The sequence below is a fragment of the Trachypithecus francoisi genome, unplaced genomic scaffold (assembly GCF_009764315.1).
Source record: "Trachypithecus francoisi isolate TF-2019V2 unplaced genomic scaffold, Tfra_2.0 Lachesis_group10, whole genome shotgun sequence".
Lineage (NCBI taxonomy): Eukaryota > Metazoa > Chordata > Mammalia > Primates > Cercopithecidae > Trachypithecus > Trachypithecus francoisi.
Genome location: NW_022681455.1, coordinates 73,906,876 through 73,927,793, shown reverse-complemented (window position 1 = coordinate 73,927,793; position 20,918 = coordinate 73,906,876). Strand labels below are relative to the sequence as shown.

General features: G+C 43.8%; 1 protein-coding gene across 7 annotated transcripts in view; it reads right to left on the bottom strand.

The window, feature by feature from the left end:
- The window catches only part of ARHGAP17 (Rho GTPase activating protein 17), a 98,554-nt gene that overhangs the window by 38,915 nt on the left and 38,721 nt on the right, over nucleotides 1-20,918 (bottom strand). For 6 of the 7 annotated variants that reach the window (XR_004438827.1, XM_033217712.1, XM_033217713.1 and 3 more), the window contains exons 3-9: nucleotides 20,561-20,665; nucleotides 13,745-13,818; nucleotides 11,894-12,005; nucleotides 11,579-11,655; nucleotides 7,475-7,586; nucleotides 3,156-3,224; nucleotides 2,916-2,997 (exon numbers count right to left, since the gene is read on the bottom strand). Coding sequence is in view for 6 of the 7 variants with exons in the window: in XM_033217712.1 (XP_033073603.1) it covers nucleotides 2,916-2,997; nucleotides 3,156-3,224; nucleotides 7,475-7,586; nucleotides 11,579-11,655; nucleotides 11,894-12,005; nucleotides 13,745-13,818; nucleotides 20,561-20,665 (631 nt within the window). In the remaining variant the exon portion in view is untranslated. Of the gene's footprint in view, nucleotides 1-2,915; nucleotides 2,998-3,155; nucleotides 3,225-7,474; nucleotides 7,587-11,578; nucleotides 11,656-11,893; nucleotides 12,006-13,744; nucleotides 13,819-20,556; nucleotides 20,666-20,918 lie in introns of all 7 variants that reach the window. The other variant, XM_033217715.1, reaches the window with a different exon arrangement.

Sequence of the window (20,918 nt, the reverse complement as noted above, 5' to 3'; positions counted from 1 at the left end):
GGTTTTCAGATGATGACAACCAACTTTTAACAATTTTTACAGATATGGCTGTTTGCGACTTCTGGTGTAGACAATAAATGCTGGCACAAATCAGGAGGCAAAGTGTTTGCCATTGGCTTAAGTTGTCAGAGAAGGCTTCTCAAAGGAAGTGAGGTTGGAGAGGGTCTCCTGAGATGGACAAAGATTAAACAGGCTGAAAAATGGGCTAACATATCTTTGTGAGGGGCAATCGGCTGAGAAAAGATCAGGAATTGTGAGTCTGGGAATTTACATCTTATCCCAAGTTCACGCCAAGGCCGTGAGAGCATGGAGCAGAGCAGGCCAGGGGAAGAAAGGATGGCAGAGCCTAGGGCAAAATGGACAGAACTTAGGCACTGGATGGAACAGAGGAAGGAGAAAAGGGTTCCAAGGTTAAGATCTGAATCACTTGGGGAAAGGTGATATGAGGGAGACAAGAAGGGAGAAAGGGACAGTTGGTGTGGGGAGAGAACTGGTTTGCTTTTTGAGTTTAAGGTGAGGGCTGTTCATCAGAGGGAACCGATGCTTAGGATGCTGCAAGGATTAAAATGCAGGTAAGAGGCAAAGTTGTCCAAGTGAAGGGATTTCTAGGGGAAAGGGGGCGAGGAAGTGAGGGTGGGAGAGAAGAACAAAGGAGCAAGGACTGGACCTCAGAAAGGCTGACTTCTGGGTAGAAGACAGAAATAGAACAATATATAATCCTTCTTGAATAAAACTTTTTAAAAAGAAATGGAGCAATGCAGAGTCCTCACAATGAAAGAAGTAGTCAAGTGGTGCAAGGAGATAAACGTGAACAAAGAAGAGATGGCCCATGTTGGGTCAAATGCCAGGATCTGACGGGTGGCTGCTGCTCCTTTGAAAACTGCAGTATGCTGCGCTCTTTTTTCCTAAACAGCAGAGTGATTGGGGGTAGACACAAGACTGCAAAGGACTCAGGGGTGGGAAGGTGGTTAAGAAAATACAGGTGGCAGGCAGGAAGGGGTCATCTGAAGTGCCCACCAGAAAAAATGAAGGAGAACCAGATTCAACAGGGTGTTGTGTTCAGGTCAGGAGAGCATCAGATTACCACCAACTGACCATGAATGTGACAACGGAGTCCACGGAGGTGAGGGGGTCGTGGAGGGAGGTCACACTTTTTTTATATAGTAAGGACAAGCTAAGTCTTTCTGAAAACAGAGAAGACAGCAAGGAAAGAAGAGATAGAACACTAAGGTGAGAGGCAAGTACAAGGACAGGCAGCGGTGGGAGGGGTTGAACTGCAACTTCGTGAAGGGTGACCTCAGCAAGAAGGACAAATCGCACTTCCTCCACGGGCTGTTCCACCCTAACCTCTTCCCTGCCCCATCCCCGCTCTCCATGGCTTCCTGACATATTTCTCTAGGGAAAATACCCTTGGGAAAAAAAACAGAATGAGAGTTCTAGTCTAGCCTGGGCAACAGAGTGAGATCTTGTCTCTTAAAAAAAAAATGCTCAAAAAATCCAATCTTCTTGTTTTTCCTCTTGTTAATCACCTCTTTCAAATCAGACTCTAAGTCACTCAAAGGTTACAATGATGATCTGTCTACTATTTTGTCCTATGCGGGGCCCAGCCCACAGCAGATATCTCATAAATATATTTTCTTGATGCTATGAACTTGCCCAGCAAGAGTCGGTCCCTAGGAAGGTGGGAACATTTTCCAGAAACCTCATTCCTTTGCATTGTGACTCAACGCTATCCTCCCTGAACTAGGACTCTTGATTATTTGGGAAGGCAAGGGCAATGGCTGAGAATATCAGACACACTGCACCTGAGAATGCTGAAGAGGTGACTATCTGATCAGTCAAGACATAAAATTCTATAATTCCATAATCCAAAACCTTTCAGGCACAAAGCCAGAATCTGTGAGGATCTCTTGGAATTCAGGGGGAGAAGAAGTGGCATTCTTGAAGGTGCTGGTATGTATGCACCTCCACAAACCATACCCTCCCCCGCAACACACACACACACACACACACACACACACACACCACACACACATGCTCAGTCTCAAAATCATGAAGTCATCCTACTCGGCTGTTAGCTCAAGACCAGTGGTTTTGCAGAGGAGCATAAGCTCCAAATGTCAGGTATATACCACAGGTGAAATAGATCCAAGGATGGCTGAGCAATTTCTGACTCAACCACTTGTGCCACCTTTGCCAGTAAATGCTCTAATGGTAAATCAGAGAGACATAGCATCAAAAACTTTAGGGAGGAAAAAAAAAAAAAAAAGCTTTAGATGCCCAACTTAAAACTCAACATAAGGGGAAAGTTCAGTCTGCACCTAACTTGCAGATAAAATCTGCAGTGTGCTTGAATATGACAGGCAAAATATTAGTGCTGACAAGAACAAAAGCTTAGTATAAAGACAAAGGAGGAGTCTGAAAGAAGTGACCACGGTCTTAGGATTCAATCACACTTGTTATTAAGTGTGACGTGCATGATGTGGCATCAAGTACTGGCTTCTCTGTTGGAAAGTCCAAAATATTTTCCCTAGACTGGATGCTCTCAGAGTCACACGGCCAGAATTAAGTCCTGTGGAACAAATAACTGATGTGCAAAAGGATCATTCAATGCTGGACTTTTTCAAGCCTCTAGAAGATGGGAGAACACACAGGCACTCCCCCAAAGAGGCCAGCTTTCTCTTCAACTGAAGGTTTCAGAAGAACTACGAATGTTCTATTAGTGTGTTAATTTGGGTTTGGAAGAAGTTAGAGAATGCAGCAAGGAAGATGAAATTATGCTGGGAAACAGTACCCTCCTAGGCAGAGAAGCTTTATCCCAAGGATGTGCATGCAGAGGAGTCAGGGTGAAGAAGAACCCAGGCAGAGGTGGCAGAGGCAAGAAGGAAGCATCAGCCGCACGCGGGTTACATTACCTTGATGGGCTCGCATTTCGGGGAGGGTCTTTTCTAAGACTGCTAATGCTTTTCTATGGTAATCTGCTTGGGCTTCTAATAACTGAGAACAGACCCACATTCAAAAACAAAAGTAACGTTAGCATTGGATGGACACACACACAATGGCTGAGCAAAACTAAAAATGAAATCTTTTGCAAAAAAGCTAAAATGACTCCATTTTAACAACGCTTTAACATTTTGTCAAGGGAAGCTGCTTACCGTAACAAAGAATTTGCCGTACTCCCCTTCTTTGGCCATAAAGTTGTACATGTCGGCTGCAAGTTGATCCTGGGTAAATGGAAGAGGAGACGTTACTGAAGAAAAAAGAAGTGAAACAAAATGGCACCTGAGAACAATCTCTGTGAGCTCTTAGATGAAAAAGTGATGCAAAGCGCCACAGATTAAATGTCCATCAACTGCCTGGTACAACCATACGGAAAGAATAAGGAAGCTTCTCACATGACTGACACAGAAAGATCTCCAAGATACATTTTTAACACGCTGGTGAAGAAGCAAAGTACAGAGCATTACTTATGGTGTATTATTAACATTTGGGTTTAAAAACGGGTGGAATGGCCGGGCGCAGTGGCTCACACCTGTGATCCCAGCACTTTGGGAGGCTGAGGTGGGTGGATTATAAGGTCAGGAGATCGAGACCATCCTGGCTAACACGGTGAAACCCTGTCTCTACCAAAAATACAAAAAATTAGCCAGGCGTAGTGGCGGGCGCCTGTAGTCCCAGCTACTCGGGAGGCTAAGGCAGGAGAATGGCCTGAAACCTGGGAGGTGGAGCTTGCAGTGAGCCGAGACTGCACCACTGCACCCCAGCCTGGGCAACAGTGTGAGACTCCGTCTCCAAAAAAAAAAAAAAAAAAAAATGGGGTGGAAGATTATGTCATATTTTTATTTTTATTTTTATTTTGAGACAGAGTCTCACTCTGTCACCCAGGCTGAAGTGCAGTGGCACAATCATAGCTCACTGAAACCTCCACCTCCTGGGTTCAAGGAATTCTCCTGTCTCAGCCACCCTAGTAGCTGGGATTACAGGCGTGTGCCACCATACTTTTTGTATTTTTGGTAGAGACAAGGTTTTGCTATGTTGGCCAGGCTGGTCTCAAACTCCTGGCCTCAAGTGATCCGCCCAACCCAGCCTCCCAAAGTGCTAGGATTACAGGCATGAGTCACCACACTCAGCAATGTCATATTGTTATTGTCACATATGTATAAAAATATGTCTTGATGAAAAAAACAAGAAATTAGTAGCAGTTATTACCTATTGGGAGCAATGGAAATTAGGCAGGAGGAGGATAATGGTGGACGGAAGACTTCATAGTATACTGTTTTACACTTTTTCATATCCTAATGTAAATTAATTACATATACAAAACTTAAATAATCTTGTAAACAGTGACAGGCTGAGTGTGCTGGCTCGCACTTACAATCCCAGCACTTTGGGAGGCTGAGGTGGGAGGATTGCTTGGAGCCAGGAATTTGAGACCAGCCTGAACAACAGGGCTAGATCTAGTCTCTAAGTAAAAAAAAAAAAAACACAAAAACCTTTTTTTTTTTTTTTTTGAGATGGAGTCTTGCTTGCACTGTAGCCCAGTCTGGAGCCCAGTGGCGCAATCTCGGCTCACTGCAATCTCCATCTCCGGGTTCAAGTGATTCTCTTGCCTTAGCCTCCTGAGTAGCTGGGACTACAGGTGCACGCCACCAGGCTCAGCTAATATTTTTCTATTTTTTAATTGAGATGGGGTTTCGTCATGTTGATCAGCCTGGTTTTGAACTCCTGACCTCAAGTGATCCTCCCCTCTCAGCCTCACAAAGTGCTACGATTACAGATGTGAGCCACTGCACCTGCCCAAAAAAAAAATTTTAAGTGACAGATTAGGCAATTAGGTATGTATTTTCAATCTTCAAATATAAATATACATAGGAATTATATATATGAACATTTACATGCTGGAAAATACATATGTAGAGAGAGTTTTTTTTTTTAATGTAATGACTTCTGTTTTTGGCATCAAGGTACACAAATTAATGTGAAGGGCCTCCCATTTATGATAAAAACTTGGAAATGCTAGTTAAGAGTAATGAACATCCTTTTAGAATAACTGGGAAAGCAATAAAGTAAATTCCTTGATTCCCCTCAACCCCACCATACACACACACACACAAAGAGAGAAAGAAGAAGAAGAAGCAGAAAGAAAGAAAAAGTCGGAAAGCTAAGCATCAATGGAAGCTGGGGATGACCTGGGGCAGGTTTGTGCCAGTCTTGGTGACCAAGGTGTTTGAAGCTTTGGGGCCTGGTAAGGAGAAACAAGTATACATGTATCATGCATAAAGATAAGATTCCTGAAGAACTGTACTCTAAACGAAAAAACAGATTAGAACAAATGCACCTAGCATCACATGGAAATGACAGGGAAGTACATCTGTTTTGAAATGGGCTTTAGGTCTGAGAAACATTGGCTGAGAGATTTCACAAACATAGGCCTGTTTTCATGAGGGTTTGAAGTTTAAATTTACTGACATGTGGTCCCAGAAACCCCAAACTGATTTAAGTTTAATTAAAAATGGACATGGACTGGTAATACTCTCTGGGAAGCCTCATTCCCAATCCCTGATAGTCCCACAGATAAAGCCCCTCTTAAAATTACTTCACAATAATTACAAAACACATGAGGAAATAATCCACCATAAGCAAACTCCTACCACTCTCACAGAAAATTTCAGAACAGAATGAACAGAAATTATCAAATAAGTATATTTAAAATGATTTATAAGAAACACTAGAAAAGAATAATGTAGTATCAAAAAGGGCAGATTTGAATAATTAGAACTTCAGAAATGACAAATATAGTCAATGAAATTAAAAACTCAATGTTATTTGAGTAGCAGACCAGACACAGCTAAAGAAAAAAACAGTGAAACAGAACATAGATCTGAGGAAATTACTCACAAGGTAAGCATAAAGAGAGAAGGAGGCAGAAAATATTTCCATAAGTTTTTACCATTTGAAGTACTGACAAGTGTGGAAGTTGAGAGAAGAGACATCAGCTCATGATGACTTCCCAAACTTCTACCCAAATTTGTGTGCAATAGCCAAGAGCTAGGTTAGACCAGATATTAAGAAGACTGCTGGGTAAATGATACTGACAAAGCTACAACTCTTTGGACCACAAATAAGCCATTGTGACATTATTTTACTAGAAGCATGTATCTGAATATCATCTTTTAAACATAAAAAACTTTTTAAAACAAAGGCATAATTTTGTGAGCTTAGTTTTAATTTCTACCCACTATATTATTTTTATATTTTTATTATATTTCTACCCACTATATTATTTTATTTTATTTTATTTTATTTATTTATTTTTTTTTGTTGAGACGGAGTCTCGCTCTGCCGCCCAGGCTGGAGTGCAGTGGCCGGATCTCAGCTCACTGCAAGCTCCGCCTCCGGGTTTACGCCATTCTCCTGCCTCAGCCTCCCGAGTAGCTGGGACTACAGGCGCCCGCCACATCGCCCGGCTAGTTTTTTGTATTTTTAGTAGAGACGGGGTTTCACCATGTTAGCCAGGATGGTCTCGATCTCCTGACCTCGTGATCCGCCCGTCTCAGCCTCCTAAAGTGCTGGGATTACAGGCTTGAGCCACCGCGCCCGGCCCACTATATTATTTTAAACAAGTCATTTAACTACAGTTAACTGATCAAGGTTTGCTACTTTGGAAAGCAAAGTATGTCATGACCTAAATGAACTAAAATATAACAGTTTTAACATCAGCATGAAATTAAAAAAAATAATTTTTTTAAAACAATGAAAAATAAGAGCAGGAAAAATCTAAGTCAATGCAGACTTAGACTCTAGTCTAGAGGCTCCCCAAAGACCTATTCCTTTATCATCTCAAATAATTTACCACCTCAAATAACATTCAGAATGAACATCTATCTACACAGGTGGATGCAGAAAGAGATCACGTGACCATCTAATTTATCTATAATTTATGAGATAAAAAGCTCTATTTCTCCCAAATTACAAACCAATTGTTCAAGCAACATTTTAAAAGTAATCCTTATCTTCTCCAAGGATATATGAGCCACTTGCTGTATATTAAATCCTACATTACAGCATTCATTCCAGAAAACCTATACTATTTCACTGATCTATTTTAATTCTTCTTACACAGTTTTACTTCTTTTCTTTGATTTTCTTATGCATTTTTAATTGCTGTAACTTTATTACATGTTTTGCTATGGTTTTCTTTCCTTTTTTCTGACTTCATCTTTAAGTAAGCTTAGACATCCTGTCAAGTTTTTAAAAATATCCTATTTGAATTTAAAATGTTTATTCTGATCATAAAATAATAGAGTCTTAGACAGTAAGAAAGAAAAAAATAAAACCTACCTTTAAAATCATTCAAAATATTCTGATAGAAATTATTTAAAACATTAAATAACTTACATTTGAACTTTCATCTCTCATTTGCAAAAACCGAAAAGAAAGATGCAAGTACACATTTATCAAGGAATTCTCATACCTTGCACTGTTCTACTTTATTTCCAGCTTCATCCATCTCTTCCTTTAGAGTATCTATTTTTGATGGAAGCCCCTGAAAGTTGGTTCCTGAGGATTTGTGAGCTTGGTTCCACCTGCAAAACAATGGGGTTGCCAGCATTTGAGAACCAGCTGTGTACATTCAACAGCTGGAGGTAGGACCTAGTGGAGATAGATCCTTCCTCAAAACTGATTCTACCTGGAAGGGGTATCACTGCCCAGGATGCCAACTTCTCTTGAGCTTATCCTCTAAGAACAGAAGCAGGCAAAAGGAGACGTTAGCTTCCCACCATGACAGGACTCTCACAGTGCCAGGAGTAGTGATCTGCTTTGAGCATAACCAACCACATCTTGTCTCACACAAACTCCACTACTGGAGAAAAATCCATGGAATCCCTTTCTTTTGGTGGCCAATCATGGAATCCTTGCCACTGGAGGAGAGCAAGGTGGTCTCCTTGCTTTCTTGCTTTGAGCCGAAATGTTCCCTGTGCACTGGGAATCAGCTCCTGCTTCTGAGAACTTCTTGTGGCTCTTTCTACTGCCATACTACCATCTGTGACCTATGATTACTTTCAGCAAGTAAAAGCCAGAACTTCAATAGTGTAGCTCTCAGGCTGGGTGCAGTGGCTCACGCCTGTAATCCCAACACTTTGGGAGGCTAAGGTGGGAGGATCACTTGAGCTGGATCAGTTTGAGACCAGACTGGACAACACAGCAAGACTCCATGTCTACAAACAACAATAACAATAATAATGTAGGCATTAATCAATAGCAATAAAAGCACTAAAAAGAAAAAAAAAGAAACTATAATAATAATAGGGGATAAGTGGGAAATAATCACAGGAAACAATTTCTGATTTTCAAATGTGCTTTGATCTTCTGTTTGAAAATGGGTATGTCTGATGTTGTGGAAAGCTCTATCACTTTAAATGTAAACACAGATGTTATAAAATGCAGCATGAAAACCCATGTTAGCTACTTACTAAACTTTCTAGACTGCTGCAGTGCCCCAAAATGCTATGTTCTGCCCACTTCGTGTTCCTGACGTGACTCCTGCACCGAAAGGCTTCAGCAAATCCACCAAAGCAAAACTGGAGATGCTATGTTGTGAAAGCAGCATAGACTTCAGAGTCTGACATGTCCAAGTCTGGAGCTCAGCTTTATCTCAACTAGTTATGTGACCTAGTTAGTGACTTAGCCTCTATGCATCTTAGTTGCCTCATCTACAAAACTCACACTGTCTGCCTTGCGGAATTGTCATGAGGAGGAAAGGCGAGAAAAATGCGTACGCACGCATATGATGTCTGGCATATAATGGATTTCTACTTAATTATTACCACTTTTTGTCCAGGGAAAAGCAAGAGGAATGAGTAAAAGTAGAAATATTCAATTGTTTTAGCTTCTCCAACACCTACTGTGATTAAGTGAATAAGACCGTGAGTGCAAGATCAAGAATCAGTATTAAAATCACCTATGGGATACATGCACTCGAGGTGCAAAATTCCTGTCAGATAAACATCTATAATACTGCTCAACCAACTCTAGTGAGGGAGCATTTGCTGCCGTGTTTAATTAGTCATTAGAACATTCTTCTTTCTCTTGAGCAAAAATGTATCGCAGGGTGACCTGCACTCCCAGCTACACAGGATTCCAATTACACATACAGGCCAGGCATAGTGACTCACACCTGTAATCCCAACACTGCAGGAGGTAAAGGAGAGAGGTTTACTTACGGCCAGGAGTTTGAGACCAGCCTGGGCAACATACCGAGACCTTGTCTCTACTAAAAATAAAAAGCTGGGGCTGGGTGCAGTGGCTCACGCCTGTAATCCCAGCACTTTGGGAGGCCAAGGCAGACAGATCACCTGAGATCAGGAGTTTGAGACCAGCCTGGTCAACATGGTGAAACCCTGTCTCTACTAAAAATACAAAAATTAGCCAGGTATGGTGGCGCATGCCTGTAATCCCAGCTACTAAGGAGCCTGAGGCAGGAGAATCGCTTGAACCCGGCATCCTGGTTGCAGTGAGCCAAGATTGTGCCACTGTACTCCAGCCTGGGTGACAGAGAGAGACTCTATCTTTTAAAAAAAAAAAAAACCTTAGCTGGGTGTGGTGGTATGCAGCTACTCGAGAGGCTGAGGCAGGAGGATCCCCTGAGCCCAGGAGTTTAAGGCTGCAGTGAGCTATGATCACACCACTGCACTCCAGCCCAGGTGACAGAGAACATCACATGTACACACGAACAGGAGACAGTGGACTTTGCTGTCAGAATCCTAACACTGCAATTTATGCTCTTGAAGGCACAAAGCAAGTCATACAGATAATATATGCAGGTCCCTCCCTTATCTGAAAAACAAGTCTCCTCTCAAAAGTAGGGAATGTTATACTAACCTCTACCCTGGTCCCTCCAAGTCACATGGAAAGGCCTATGCATTTAGAGTCTAGTACAAAGTCTGGTGCACACTGAGCACCCAATTGATAGCAGTTGAAAACACAGATGAACAAATGAACATGGCTTGGTGGGAGAATCAAATGGGCTGACATACGATGAAAGTAGCTTGATCCCTGGCATGTGGCAAGTGTCAGGTAAGTCACTTGATAATTGCACTAGCAGAGTCTTCACCATGTGTGAATTCCTAAATATACCTTTTCTCATCTCAACATTTCTTAAATCACAACTCATCTTCACAACTGACTTGTACATTTAATAAACTGGTGTTTATTTTCTCCAAATCACCTGATATTAAATCAGTGATGCATCTAATACTCAACCACTTCTTAGAAACAAGGAAATGCAGCCCTTTCATTAGAGCCATAAATCTGTAATAGAAGCATCAGACACAGAAGAACTCAATAAATGACAGCTCTATCACCACACATCTGTCAAACAGAAATAATCATATCTGCTTCACAGGACTGCAATGAGGATGAAAAGAGCTGACAAAGCTGGGGTCAGGCAAGCCACCTGCTTTTGTAAATAAAGTTTTATTGGAACACAGCCATGCTCATTCATGTATGCATTGCTCATAGCTGCCTTTATGCTACAACAGCAGAGTTAAGCAGTTACAACAGGGAGCAACTGCAGCACCAGAAGGATTTACTATCCAGCCCCTTACACAAGAGGTTTGTCAAACCTTGTGATAAAGCAGGAAACAGGACTGAGGCTGGTGGTGCCTGTTTCCCTATTCCCAACTGTCACATGCCTGAGAAGAAACTCATGTAAGTCAGTGACAGAAACTCCACGGAAGGCCAGGTACCAAGGCTCATGGCTGTAATCCTAGCACTTTGGGAGGCCAAGGTGGGAGGATCACTTGAGGCCAGAAGTTCAAGACCAGCCTGGGCAACACAGCTAGACACCATCTCCACAAAAAATTTTAAAAAGTAGCTGGGTGCTGTGGCATGTGCCTGTAGTCCCAGCTACTTGGGATGTTGCGGCAGGAGGATCACTTGAACCTGGGAGTTAGAGGCAGCAGTAAGCTAGGATCGCACCAGTCTGGTGCAACAGAGCAAGACCTTGTCTCAAAAAAAAAAAAAAAAAAAAAAGCCAAAAAACTCCATCAAGGACAGAGCAGAGGGAGCAGTCCTGCCCTGAATCATGACAGACTCCTTTGCTGACATCAGTCCCCACATCAACAGCGTTGATTTGGCTACATTGGTTTACATGAGTTCCTGCCATGTGAGTGCCTTCTTTCTTGGTACTGAAGGTATTACAAGTACACAGGGTTTGGGACACAGTGGGACCCTCATGAGCCGTTAGGGCCACAGATGTGTTTATTCCTACACTCTTAAGAGTTGGGCTCTCAGAACTGCCACCGTTCCCTCTGCCATTAAATATACTCACTTCATTTTCTTTAGATTATTTCCTTTCACTGTTGGCTCACTAAGAACAGGATGTTCTAACAACAACCCCACTGCCACGCTTGGGAGAACAAGGCCTATAGGGAGTGCTGGCAGGCTGGCACCCAGTCTGGGGGTCAAATGCACAAATTGGTGACCACTTCTATTGTGTCTACTGTCAGTGGTCTTCCTTTCCCCGGTGCTGGGAATGGGACACAATGCTGCATTGCTGGCTCAAGCCGTCTGTTACCTGGCTCTGACGGAATCCCAGTCTAACACCAATTTTGCAAGCTGTTTCCTCTGTTTCTGGATGTTGGGAATCTCCACCTAAAAAGAAGAACATACCAAATGGGATGCACTTCGGGGCTTTTAGGTCAACCATTTTAAAGGACAGTATTTACAAACGTTTTTTCTCTAAGGCAAAGGATTTTGTACCTTCGATTGACTCCCCTTATTTCCAAAAAGAAGTGTATGTTAAAGCCAGCAACTACTGTTAAAATTTTAACATTCACTGTCCAGCCCACACCACTCTTGGCTCTTCCGTGCTGCACGGTGAAGCACCCACCTCGGCTATGCCGTACAGAGGGTCCACGATCTCCTTCTCAACAAAGACTTCGTGCTGGGAGAGCTCCAGAGCCAGCTGATTCTCAGCATCTCCACACGTCTCCAGCATCTTCCTTTAAAAACAAGACATCCCAACGAAGAGCATGTGCTCATGAAATCCGGCACTGGATTATCGTGTGGATGTAGCGCTGCTTGTCATGTGACAGGAACGCATTAGGGTGCTACCTAACACAGCCTTTAAAATATTATAAATTTAGGGTGTTGCCTAAAACATGAGTCCACGATATGTGCTTTAAAATAAAAATGACTGTCTCAGGCATGCACTTTGTGTGTGGGGGTGGCAGAGGGATGTGTGAACAGTGAGATAACAAATTACTGAAGAATTAGATTCTCAAGTCAGGTGAAAACCAAGTGTTCACAAAATACTCTGAAAATCTTTTAAATTAGACATTAAGGTCATTATATGTTATCTTATGTCACTGAGGCCAGCCTTGGCCAGGCTCCCTTTCTGCTATGCAGATGAGATAGCCGGCTAACACTTAAGGGCCCTGTTACATGAATATCACGTTTCCTTTTAGTGTTCTTGCGAACATGCAGCTGATATCATACAAAGTACATGTGCAGTGATATAACTCCGCAGTCTCTATCCCCCCCTCCCTCTCCTTTCCTTCCCGCCTTCCCCTGCAAGCTCTCTGCAGGATCCTTTTGACACCACAAATGTATGTGGCACTGGTGTGGGGTGGCCATGGTGTCGTAGTCAGGAACATGCTCTCTGGTGCCAAGCTACCCAAGTCTGAATACAGGCTTTGCTCTTCTCCCGCTGTGTAGTCTCAGGCAATTTCCCTGCCCTCTCTGTCAGTAACCTCGTCTGTAAAACGGGAGTGATGTTGTGTGCTAACATGGTTCTAAGTGCTGATATGACCTACCTCCTAGGTTGTTTTGAGGATTAAATGAGCTATTACTTGGAAAACACTTATAACCATGCTAGCACACAGTATCACTCTGGTGTGATGAGGATGGCCATAGAATGAGGAAACACCAACAGGAAAAACTTCCAGGCTCGAGGGAAGGAGGATGCTGGCAGGTGGGCACAGGCCATGCTCCTCCCAGGGCCCCCAAACATGGCAGCAGACAGGAGAAAGAAATGGTGAAGAGTGGGAGGAAACTATTCTCCAAAGGACAGTGAGAGAACTGCAGATGCTGAGAAATGGACTGAAAAGCCTGAAGGTCTCATCCCGCTGGGAAGCAGGGCCTACTTCACAGCCAGAGAGAACAGACAGGGCTAGAGGATACCAGCCTCACGGCAGGAGCAGACAGAAGGAAGGGTATACCTTCCCTCCTACAATACAAACTGCTTTGTTCTTACCTGTATTTTAAAATTATTTAAAGAATACATGCCAATTGTAAAAAATAAATTCAATAATTCAGAAAATACACTCGTTTTAGATAACTACCATGGATGTTTTGGTGACCGCGTGTAAAGGATGTGACTCTAAGAACTGAAAGGGTCTGGTCAGAGTTTCTAAATCTGAGCTAACACCTGGAACACAGAAGGGACCAGGTTCTTTCTGTCCAAGATTAGGAGAATAGGCATTGATCCTATCAGTTGCTTTTTTGTTAATGGCCCTTTCTGCCATCCAACTCCAGCCTGACACCTACTAAAAGAAAGATTCTCCAGCAACCCGGCGGCCTTGACCCCACTTTCTCCCAAGGAGTCTGAGCTAGTCTCCTAGCAGATGAGCCATGCCATCAATGCTCACAGTCCCTCTCACAGGTCCTATATACACCACCTGGCTCAGCCACTTCCACCAACCCACATGGCGCTTGGCACTCTGAAGGCAGCAACTCTTACCCCAGGAGAGAGTCTTCCAGCTGCATTGATGCTTCTTGCATATTCTGAGCGAGAGCTGTCAGAGGCAGTTTTTTCTGGAAGACAGAAGACAGTGTGTGTTTTTTCTCATTATTATTTGATACCCATTCTCAATGATCTTTTTCAGAACATCATTCATTAATTTCTCCTTCCAGGCAAATTACACAGGTGGGAGACAGCCTGTCCGGGTTCAGGTTCTGGTCTCATAGGTATTAGTTGTATGATGATCTCTCTGTTTCAGTTTGGGGCTATCTGTTGACTAAAGAAAATATATCAAGTACCTAACACATTGTAAGTATTCAGTAAACGTTAGCTGTTATTATTATTGCTGTTGCTGTTCTTCTGCTTATTATTATTTTTGTTTGCTTTTATGAGACAGGGTCTCAGTCTGTCGCCCAGGCCGCAATGCGGTGGCATGATCCTCCACCTTCCAGGTTCAAGCAACTCTCCTGCCTTAGCCACCGAAGTAGGTGGGATTACAGGCCTGCGTCACCATGCCCAGCTAATTTTTGTATTTTTGGTAGAGATGGGGTATCCTGACCAGGCTGATCTCGAACTCCTGAGCTCAAGCAATCTGCGTGCCTCAGCCTCCCAAAGTGTTGGGATTACAGGCGTGAACCACCACACCCAGCCTGTTTCTATTATTATTAATGAATCAAAGCACACTATGTTCAAGGCACTAGGGACATGAGAGAGAAATAGACCTTGCTCTCTAAATGGTTATCCTGATACGTAAATGCAATAAAGTGCTCAATTTCAAAAGCTTTTGCTACGACACTCATTCTTAAACTGGCTTTTGTTTTTTTTTTTGTTTTTTGTTTTTTTTTGAGGCAGTCTTGCTCTGTCACCCAGAACAGAGCGTAGTGGGGCAATCTCGGCTCATTGCAACCTCTGCCTCCCAGGTTCAAGTGATTCTCGTGCCTAAGCGTCAAGCGTGCACCACCACACCCAGCTAATTTTTGTACTTTTAGTAGAAACAGGATTTTGCCATGTTGGCCAGGCTGGTCTCAAACTCTTCACCTCAAGTGATCTGCCCTCCTCGACCTCCCAAAGTGCTGGGATTGCAGGCATGAGCCACTGCACCCAGTCTAAACTGGCTCTTAATTTGGCTATCATTCTAAAATGTAGCTTTACTTAAATACTAAAAACTTCTAGGTAAATATCCAAACAGTTTTTGAATACAAAGCCACTCATTTTCCTACGAGAGATTTGTTTTTCAGCTGGCAATGACCACAGAATCACCTGATCTAATGTTCTAATCGTACAGTCAAGGAACCCGAAGCCGAAGGAGGTTAAGTGGTCTGGCCAGGCACCCCAGGAGAGGCAGGAGTAAGACCTGAGTGCTGATGGCCCCGGCCTCTGTTCAGTGAGTGTCTTCCCTATGGGCCAATGGCTTATCTCAGAAGAGGCCTGGCAAGTACAAGCGGGCTGGTTATAACGTCATAATCTGCTAACAAGAAATACTTTCAATTCTGCAGCAACCCAAGTAATTTCACCTGCCCAGTAGAAAGGACATTCATGTTAAAAACACAGGGTCCACCCCTGGCATGTCACCTGACTCTTCTGCCTCCAAAGGGCTCCATCTGATACAATTGCGTATGTACTGGCTTGTATTGGACAGACTATCTCTGCAAGGCTATACAACAAGCTACTAAGAGCAGTGGCTCTGGAGGAGGGAACTGGGTGCCTGGGGAAATGGGCTGGGAGGCACCTCACTGTAAGTTCTTTTGTATATTCTGAATTTTGAACATATAAATGTAGAACCTATTCAAAACAGCAAACTGAAATTTAAAAATAAACAAAGGCATTTACCCATTTCCCCCTCCCCAAATTATTGATTTTTTCATTTTAATTTTTTATAGAGACAAGGTCTCACTATGTTGCTCAGGCTGGTCTCAAACTCCCGGTCTCAAGCAATCCTCCCACCTTGGCTTCCCACAAAATTACTTTCAAGTAAATAAATAATGGGCTCCATCTGTGCTACAAGGAGACTATTCCCAGCTGCCCCATTTCTGGACAATGAAGATATGAGAATAATAGGGGATAACTCCTACCTGCTGGTTATGCTGCCTTTCTAAAGGAGGTTAAATGCCTACTAAAGATCAGTGCAATAATTAAGACAAATATACCGTGCAACTCTGGAACTTTAGGAGTCTGTGGAAAAAAAATAATAGAGAAGTCTATTTTGACAAGCATCACTCAAGATGGCACCTGTAAATAGTTTTGTGGTTTCCCTAACCTGACCCCAAAGCCACACAATCTTGTTTCCTATGTACATAAACAAGGAAACGCTGCTTAACATATGGGCTCATTAATCAAGTATCAACACGGAACTCCTCCACAGGGAGGGCTTTGTGCTTCCTAGAGGTGAACAGCTATCATCAGGGATGAATTAATTAATTATTGATTAATTAATTATTGAGACAGGGTCTGGCACTGTTGCCCAGGCTGGAGGCCAGTGATGCGATCTCAGCTCACTGCAACCTCCACTTCTGGGGCTCAAGCCACCCTCCCACCTCAGCCTCCGGAGTAGCTGGGACTACAGGCATGTGCCATCATGCATGGCTAATTTTTTATTTTTTAGAGAGGTGGGGTTGTGCCATGTTGCATAGGCTGGTATTGAACTCCTGAGCTCAAGCAATCCGCCTGCCTTGGCCTCCCAAAGTGCTGGGATTACAGGAGTACAGCACCATGCCTGGCCAGGGATGAATTTTAAAAGCTCTAAAGACTTAATTTGTAAAACGCATGCCAATCACACAAAAAGAAATAATTCTCTAATCTAATAATCTATCTTATCTGACCCATGAGAGTTGTACCATGTCAATGGTGGCTGGACTGAGAAGGTCACCTGCCCCATGTCTCTTTCCTTCCATTCTTGCCTCTTCCCATGCAGGGGGCATGTGATGAGGCCTTTGGGAGGCTCCTCCTATGTTTTCTGGAGCCCTGGAGACTGCTGCAATTTTCTCCATATCAGTCTTCTCTCACCATTGTTGTGGTAACTCCTCTTCCCAAGTGCAAAGTGTAGGCATCCTCAAAACCCTGTCTTTGGTACTTTTGTTTGATGTTGGAAAAGGAAACCTAAAGCATTAGGTTTCAGAAATGAGGACCAAGCACTTTTGCTGCAGGTGCCTGGAATATTCCCACCACCTGCCACTAATTTCCCTCCTTTATAGGGCAGACACCACCTCCTCCAGGAAGCCTCACCTGGCTACCTCCCTCTTCCTTTGGTACCCATTCTGGGCCCCTCATAATACCCTGTGCATGTTTTATTGAGTATCTTGTTTTATAATGATCCATTTGTATGTATCTCCCCCACAAGACCATGAAAACTTACATTTCATTTATATCTCCAGCACTTGTACACAGTAGGTGTTTGATAAATATTTGTTTCTACTGAATATATGTGACACTTGGACTGTGTCTCAAGGAAAACAACAGGAACTAGATAGAACTGTGAGGGACAGTGACATATTTGGGGACTGGTGAGTGTTATGTGGCTGACACAGAGTGTGAATGGGAGGAAGTAGGAGACAGTGAAGCTGATAAGGAGAAATGGAATCAGCTGAGAAAGGGCTTAAGCCATGTAAAGAGCGTGGACTTTATTCCAGGCAATGGGAACCAGCTAGTGTCCCTCAGAAGAGGCACTTCAAGCATTAAGATACTTCCTGTGTGGAACTATTTCACCAGGCATTACAAAACGTTTAGCATCTTGGCCAGGCACAGAAGCTCATGCCTGTAATCCCAGCACTTTGGGAAGCTGAGGAGGGAGGATCACTCGAGGTCAGGAGTTGGAAACTGGCCTGGTCAACATGGTAAAATCCTGTCTGTACTAAAAATACAAAAATTAGCCAGGCTTGGTGGCGTGCACCTGTAGTCCCAGCTACTCGGGAGGCTGAGGCAGGAGAATCATTTGAACCGGGTGGTGGAGGCTGCAGTGAGCCGGAATCGCGCCACTGCACTCCAGCCTGGGCGACAGAGCAAGATTCCGCCTCAAAAACAAACAAACAAACAAAAAAAACGTTTAGCATCTTGGTTCACCCTCCAAATGTCAGTGGTGTCTGCCAGTCCCTATGATGATCGAAACTGTCTCTATACATTTCCATATGCCCCTAGAGGTATAATTCTGGTTCCTGTTAAGAACCACTAAGCCAAGATTCTTTTTTTTTAGGCAGGAGGATGATAAGATTGATTTGTATTTCAGGAAATTGACTCTGGTGACTGGGCTGAAGACAGACTGGAAAGGAAATTACAGACAGGAAATGTAGCTCAGGAGGTGATTACAACAGTCCAGGTGAGAGGGAGTCAGGTCTTACATTAAGGCCAAGGTGGTAGAGATGGAGTGGAGGTGAGCAATTTAAAATATTCACAGAGAGAAATCAAAGGACTTGCTAATCAGGCAGTTATGGGGTTTGGAGGATAAAATAAAAGGGAAGCCCAGCACAGTAGCTCATGCCTGTAATCCCAACACTTTAGGAGGCCAAGGTGGGAGAATTGTTTGAGCCTAGGAATTCAAGACCAGCCTGGGCAACAGATGAGACCTCATCTCTACTATGGAAAAAAAAAAAACAAAACAAACAAAACCATTAGACAGGCTTCGTGGCGCGAGCCTGTAGTCCCAGCTACTTAAAGGTTGAGGGATGAGGATGGTTTGAGCCCAGGAGATTGATGTTGCAATGAGCCAGGATCATGCCACTACACTCCAGCATGGAAAACAGAGTGAGACTCTGTCTTGAAAAAAATAAAAACAAAAAAATAAAAAATAACAGGGAATATAAGAAAGCCCCCCAGTTTCCAGCCTGCATAAAATGGTGGATGGAATTCAGAGAGTCAACACAGAAGGAAGAACTGATCATGCATGCTAGAATAGACATCTAAGAGAGTAAGTTTTTTGCTTGGTTGAAAATGGCTTAGAAGTCACTGGCATAAACACATTAGTTAGAAGCCGAAAGAACAGAGGAGGTGACCCAGAGAATATGACTTGGAGAATAAAGAAGAGAAGCAGAGAACCTAAGGAAACAATGTGAAAAGGGTAAGCAGAGCAGAAGAAGGCAAGAGAAGGACAAGGAGCTGCAGGAAGCAGAACCAGTAGGCTGGGTCTGGTTCTGAGGGACGGAGCTTTGCGGCAAGTGTGGAAGCATAGGTGTATGCAAACTTCCATTCCTGTGACAGACATGATTGCAGAATCCTCATTGTTGTGCAAGAGTGGAATAACCCTGCTGCCACGGTGCCCCATAAAAGTCTGCAGGAAACATAAAAGGGTAACACAGATCATCTGCATACTATTAATAGTTCTCACTTTTGAGACACCTGGTGACAATATAGCAAATCATAGCTTCCCTGTGTGTCACTGAAACTGTCACTTCAATGTTGCATGGGCTCTAAGGTTTACTGCATGCTCATAAGCTGGGAACTTGTAAAAGCAAGGATAGAACTCCCTCATGAACAAAGGTTGCTGTGCTCCACTGGCTCTACCTAGGAACTGAATGCTCTGAACAAGTGGACCCTGGAACAGACACTGGAGGGCTCTCCTAGAGTCCATCCCTCTTCCTCTCTATACTAGTATCCTGATTCTTCTCAGGGATCTACACTGGTCTTGATAAAGTCTATGAGCTGGAGGTAAGACCATAGCCCATGCTCTAGGCCTGGGCCCAACTACCTTAAACCAATCGGCACATCCCATCTCCTCACCCCCTATCCATGGTAACTAGGGTGGCACAGAACAGTCAAAAATGGGGACTGTAACTCCATACAAATCAATGCAATGGAAAGCACTTTCAATCTGCCAAGAGTTTGGAAAAAGCAGCTTTCTCACTCCATCAAGAAAAACTACTGGGGCCAGGTATGGGTGGCTCACGCCTGTAATTCCAGCGCTTTGGAAGGCCGAGGTCGGAGGACTGCTTGAGGCCAGTAGTTCTACATCAGCCTGGGTAACAAAGTGAGATCCCAATCTCTACGAAAAAGTTCAAAAAATTAGCCAGGCATGGTGGTGTGTACTGTGGTCTCAGCTGCTTGGGAGACTGAAGCAGGAGGATCTCTTGAGCCCAGGAGTTTGAGGCTGCAGTGAGCTATGACTGTACTACCGCACTACAGCCTGGGTCATGGAGTGAGACCCCATCAGGAAAGAAAAGAGAAGAGAAGGGAAGGGAAAGCGGAAAGGGGAAAGGGGAAGGGAAGCAAAAAGAAAAGAAAAAAAAAAAGAAAGAAAAAGAGGCGGGAGGGGAGAGGAGGAGAACTACTGGGCGAGAGGCTCTCCCACTGGCCACACTCAAGGAACAAGTAGCCATAGCAGCTGCCAATAGCCAGCTTGCCACCATGAGGGTGCCTGTCTAGGGACAAAGCAGACACTGAGGGCAGAGGAGAGAGGAGGAAGGAAACTGGGTTTTTCATTACATTACTGAATGTTACATGAAGCCTGACCTCAAGTCCATCCCAACCTCTGGACTTTTCAGTTAGCAAACCAATACATTACTTCTACTTCAACGTCAATTTAAGACAGGCTTTCCGCTTTCTGTCAGCAGAAGATGCATAACCAACATAGCCACTCTCTTATCAATGACACATGATCACGGAGCCTTCAAAAGCACCTGGAGAAGATTCCATGTAAGGAGTGCTTCCAGCCCAGCGATGTCTTAAACACAAAAGAATGCTATGGTCATGCAGTCGTCATGAGCATGCTTGGTGATAGAAGTCACCAAAGGCCAATCCACTGATGCCACTTAGGACAACCAACCAATCCCGGGGTTGAAAAGCCTCAGAGAGACGCAGGAACTGTGGGTCTGAGTCACATCTGATACTCACATGTCTCCTCTCGGCATCGGTGCCATGCTGGCCCTGGAAACATGCCACCAAGCGCTTATGGGAATGGTGGCATACTGACCGCACCGTGTCCAGGCGTCGCTCAATCTGACAAGGCAGAGACAAAAGAGAACAAATTCATCCTCTTCCTTTTGTGGTGTCTGCATGCTGGTAGGAAAAGCACGGCTGAATCTATGTGCAGGGTAAAGGGATGATCTTGGCTGCAACTTGCTGTCGCACTGAGTGGTGCCAGTCAGCTTACACACTACAGCACCAGAAAAGCACCAGGTCGGACCAGGCAGAGATGCGAATGAATGATCCAGGCCCAGACCCACTGCCAAGTGGAAAAAACCACGGGGAT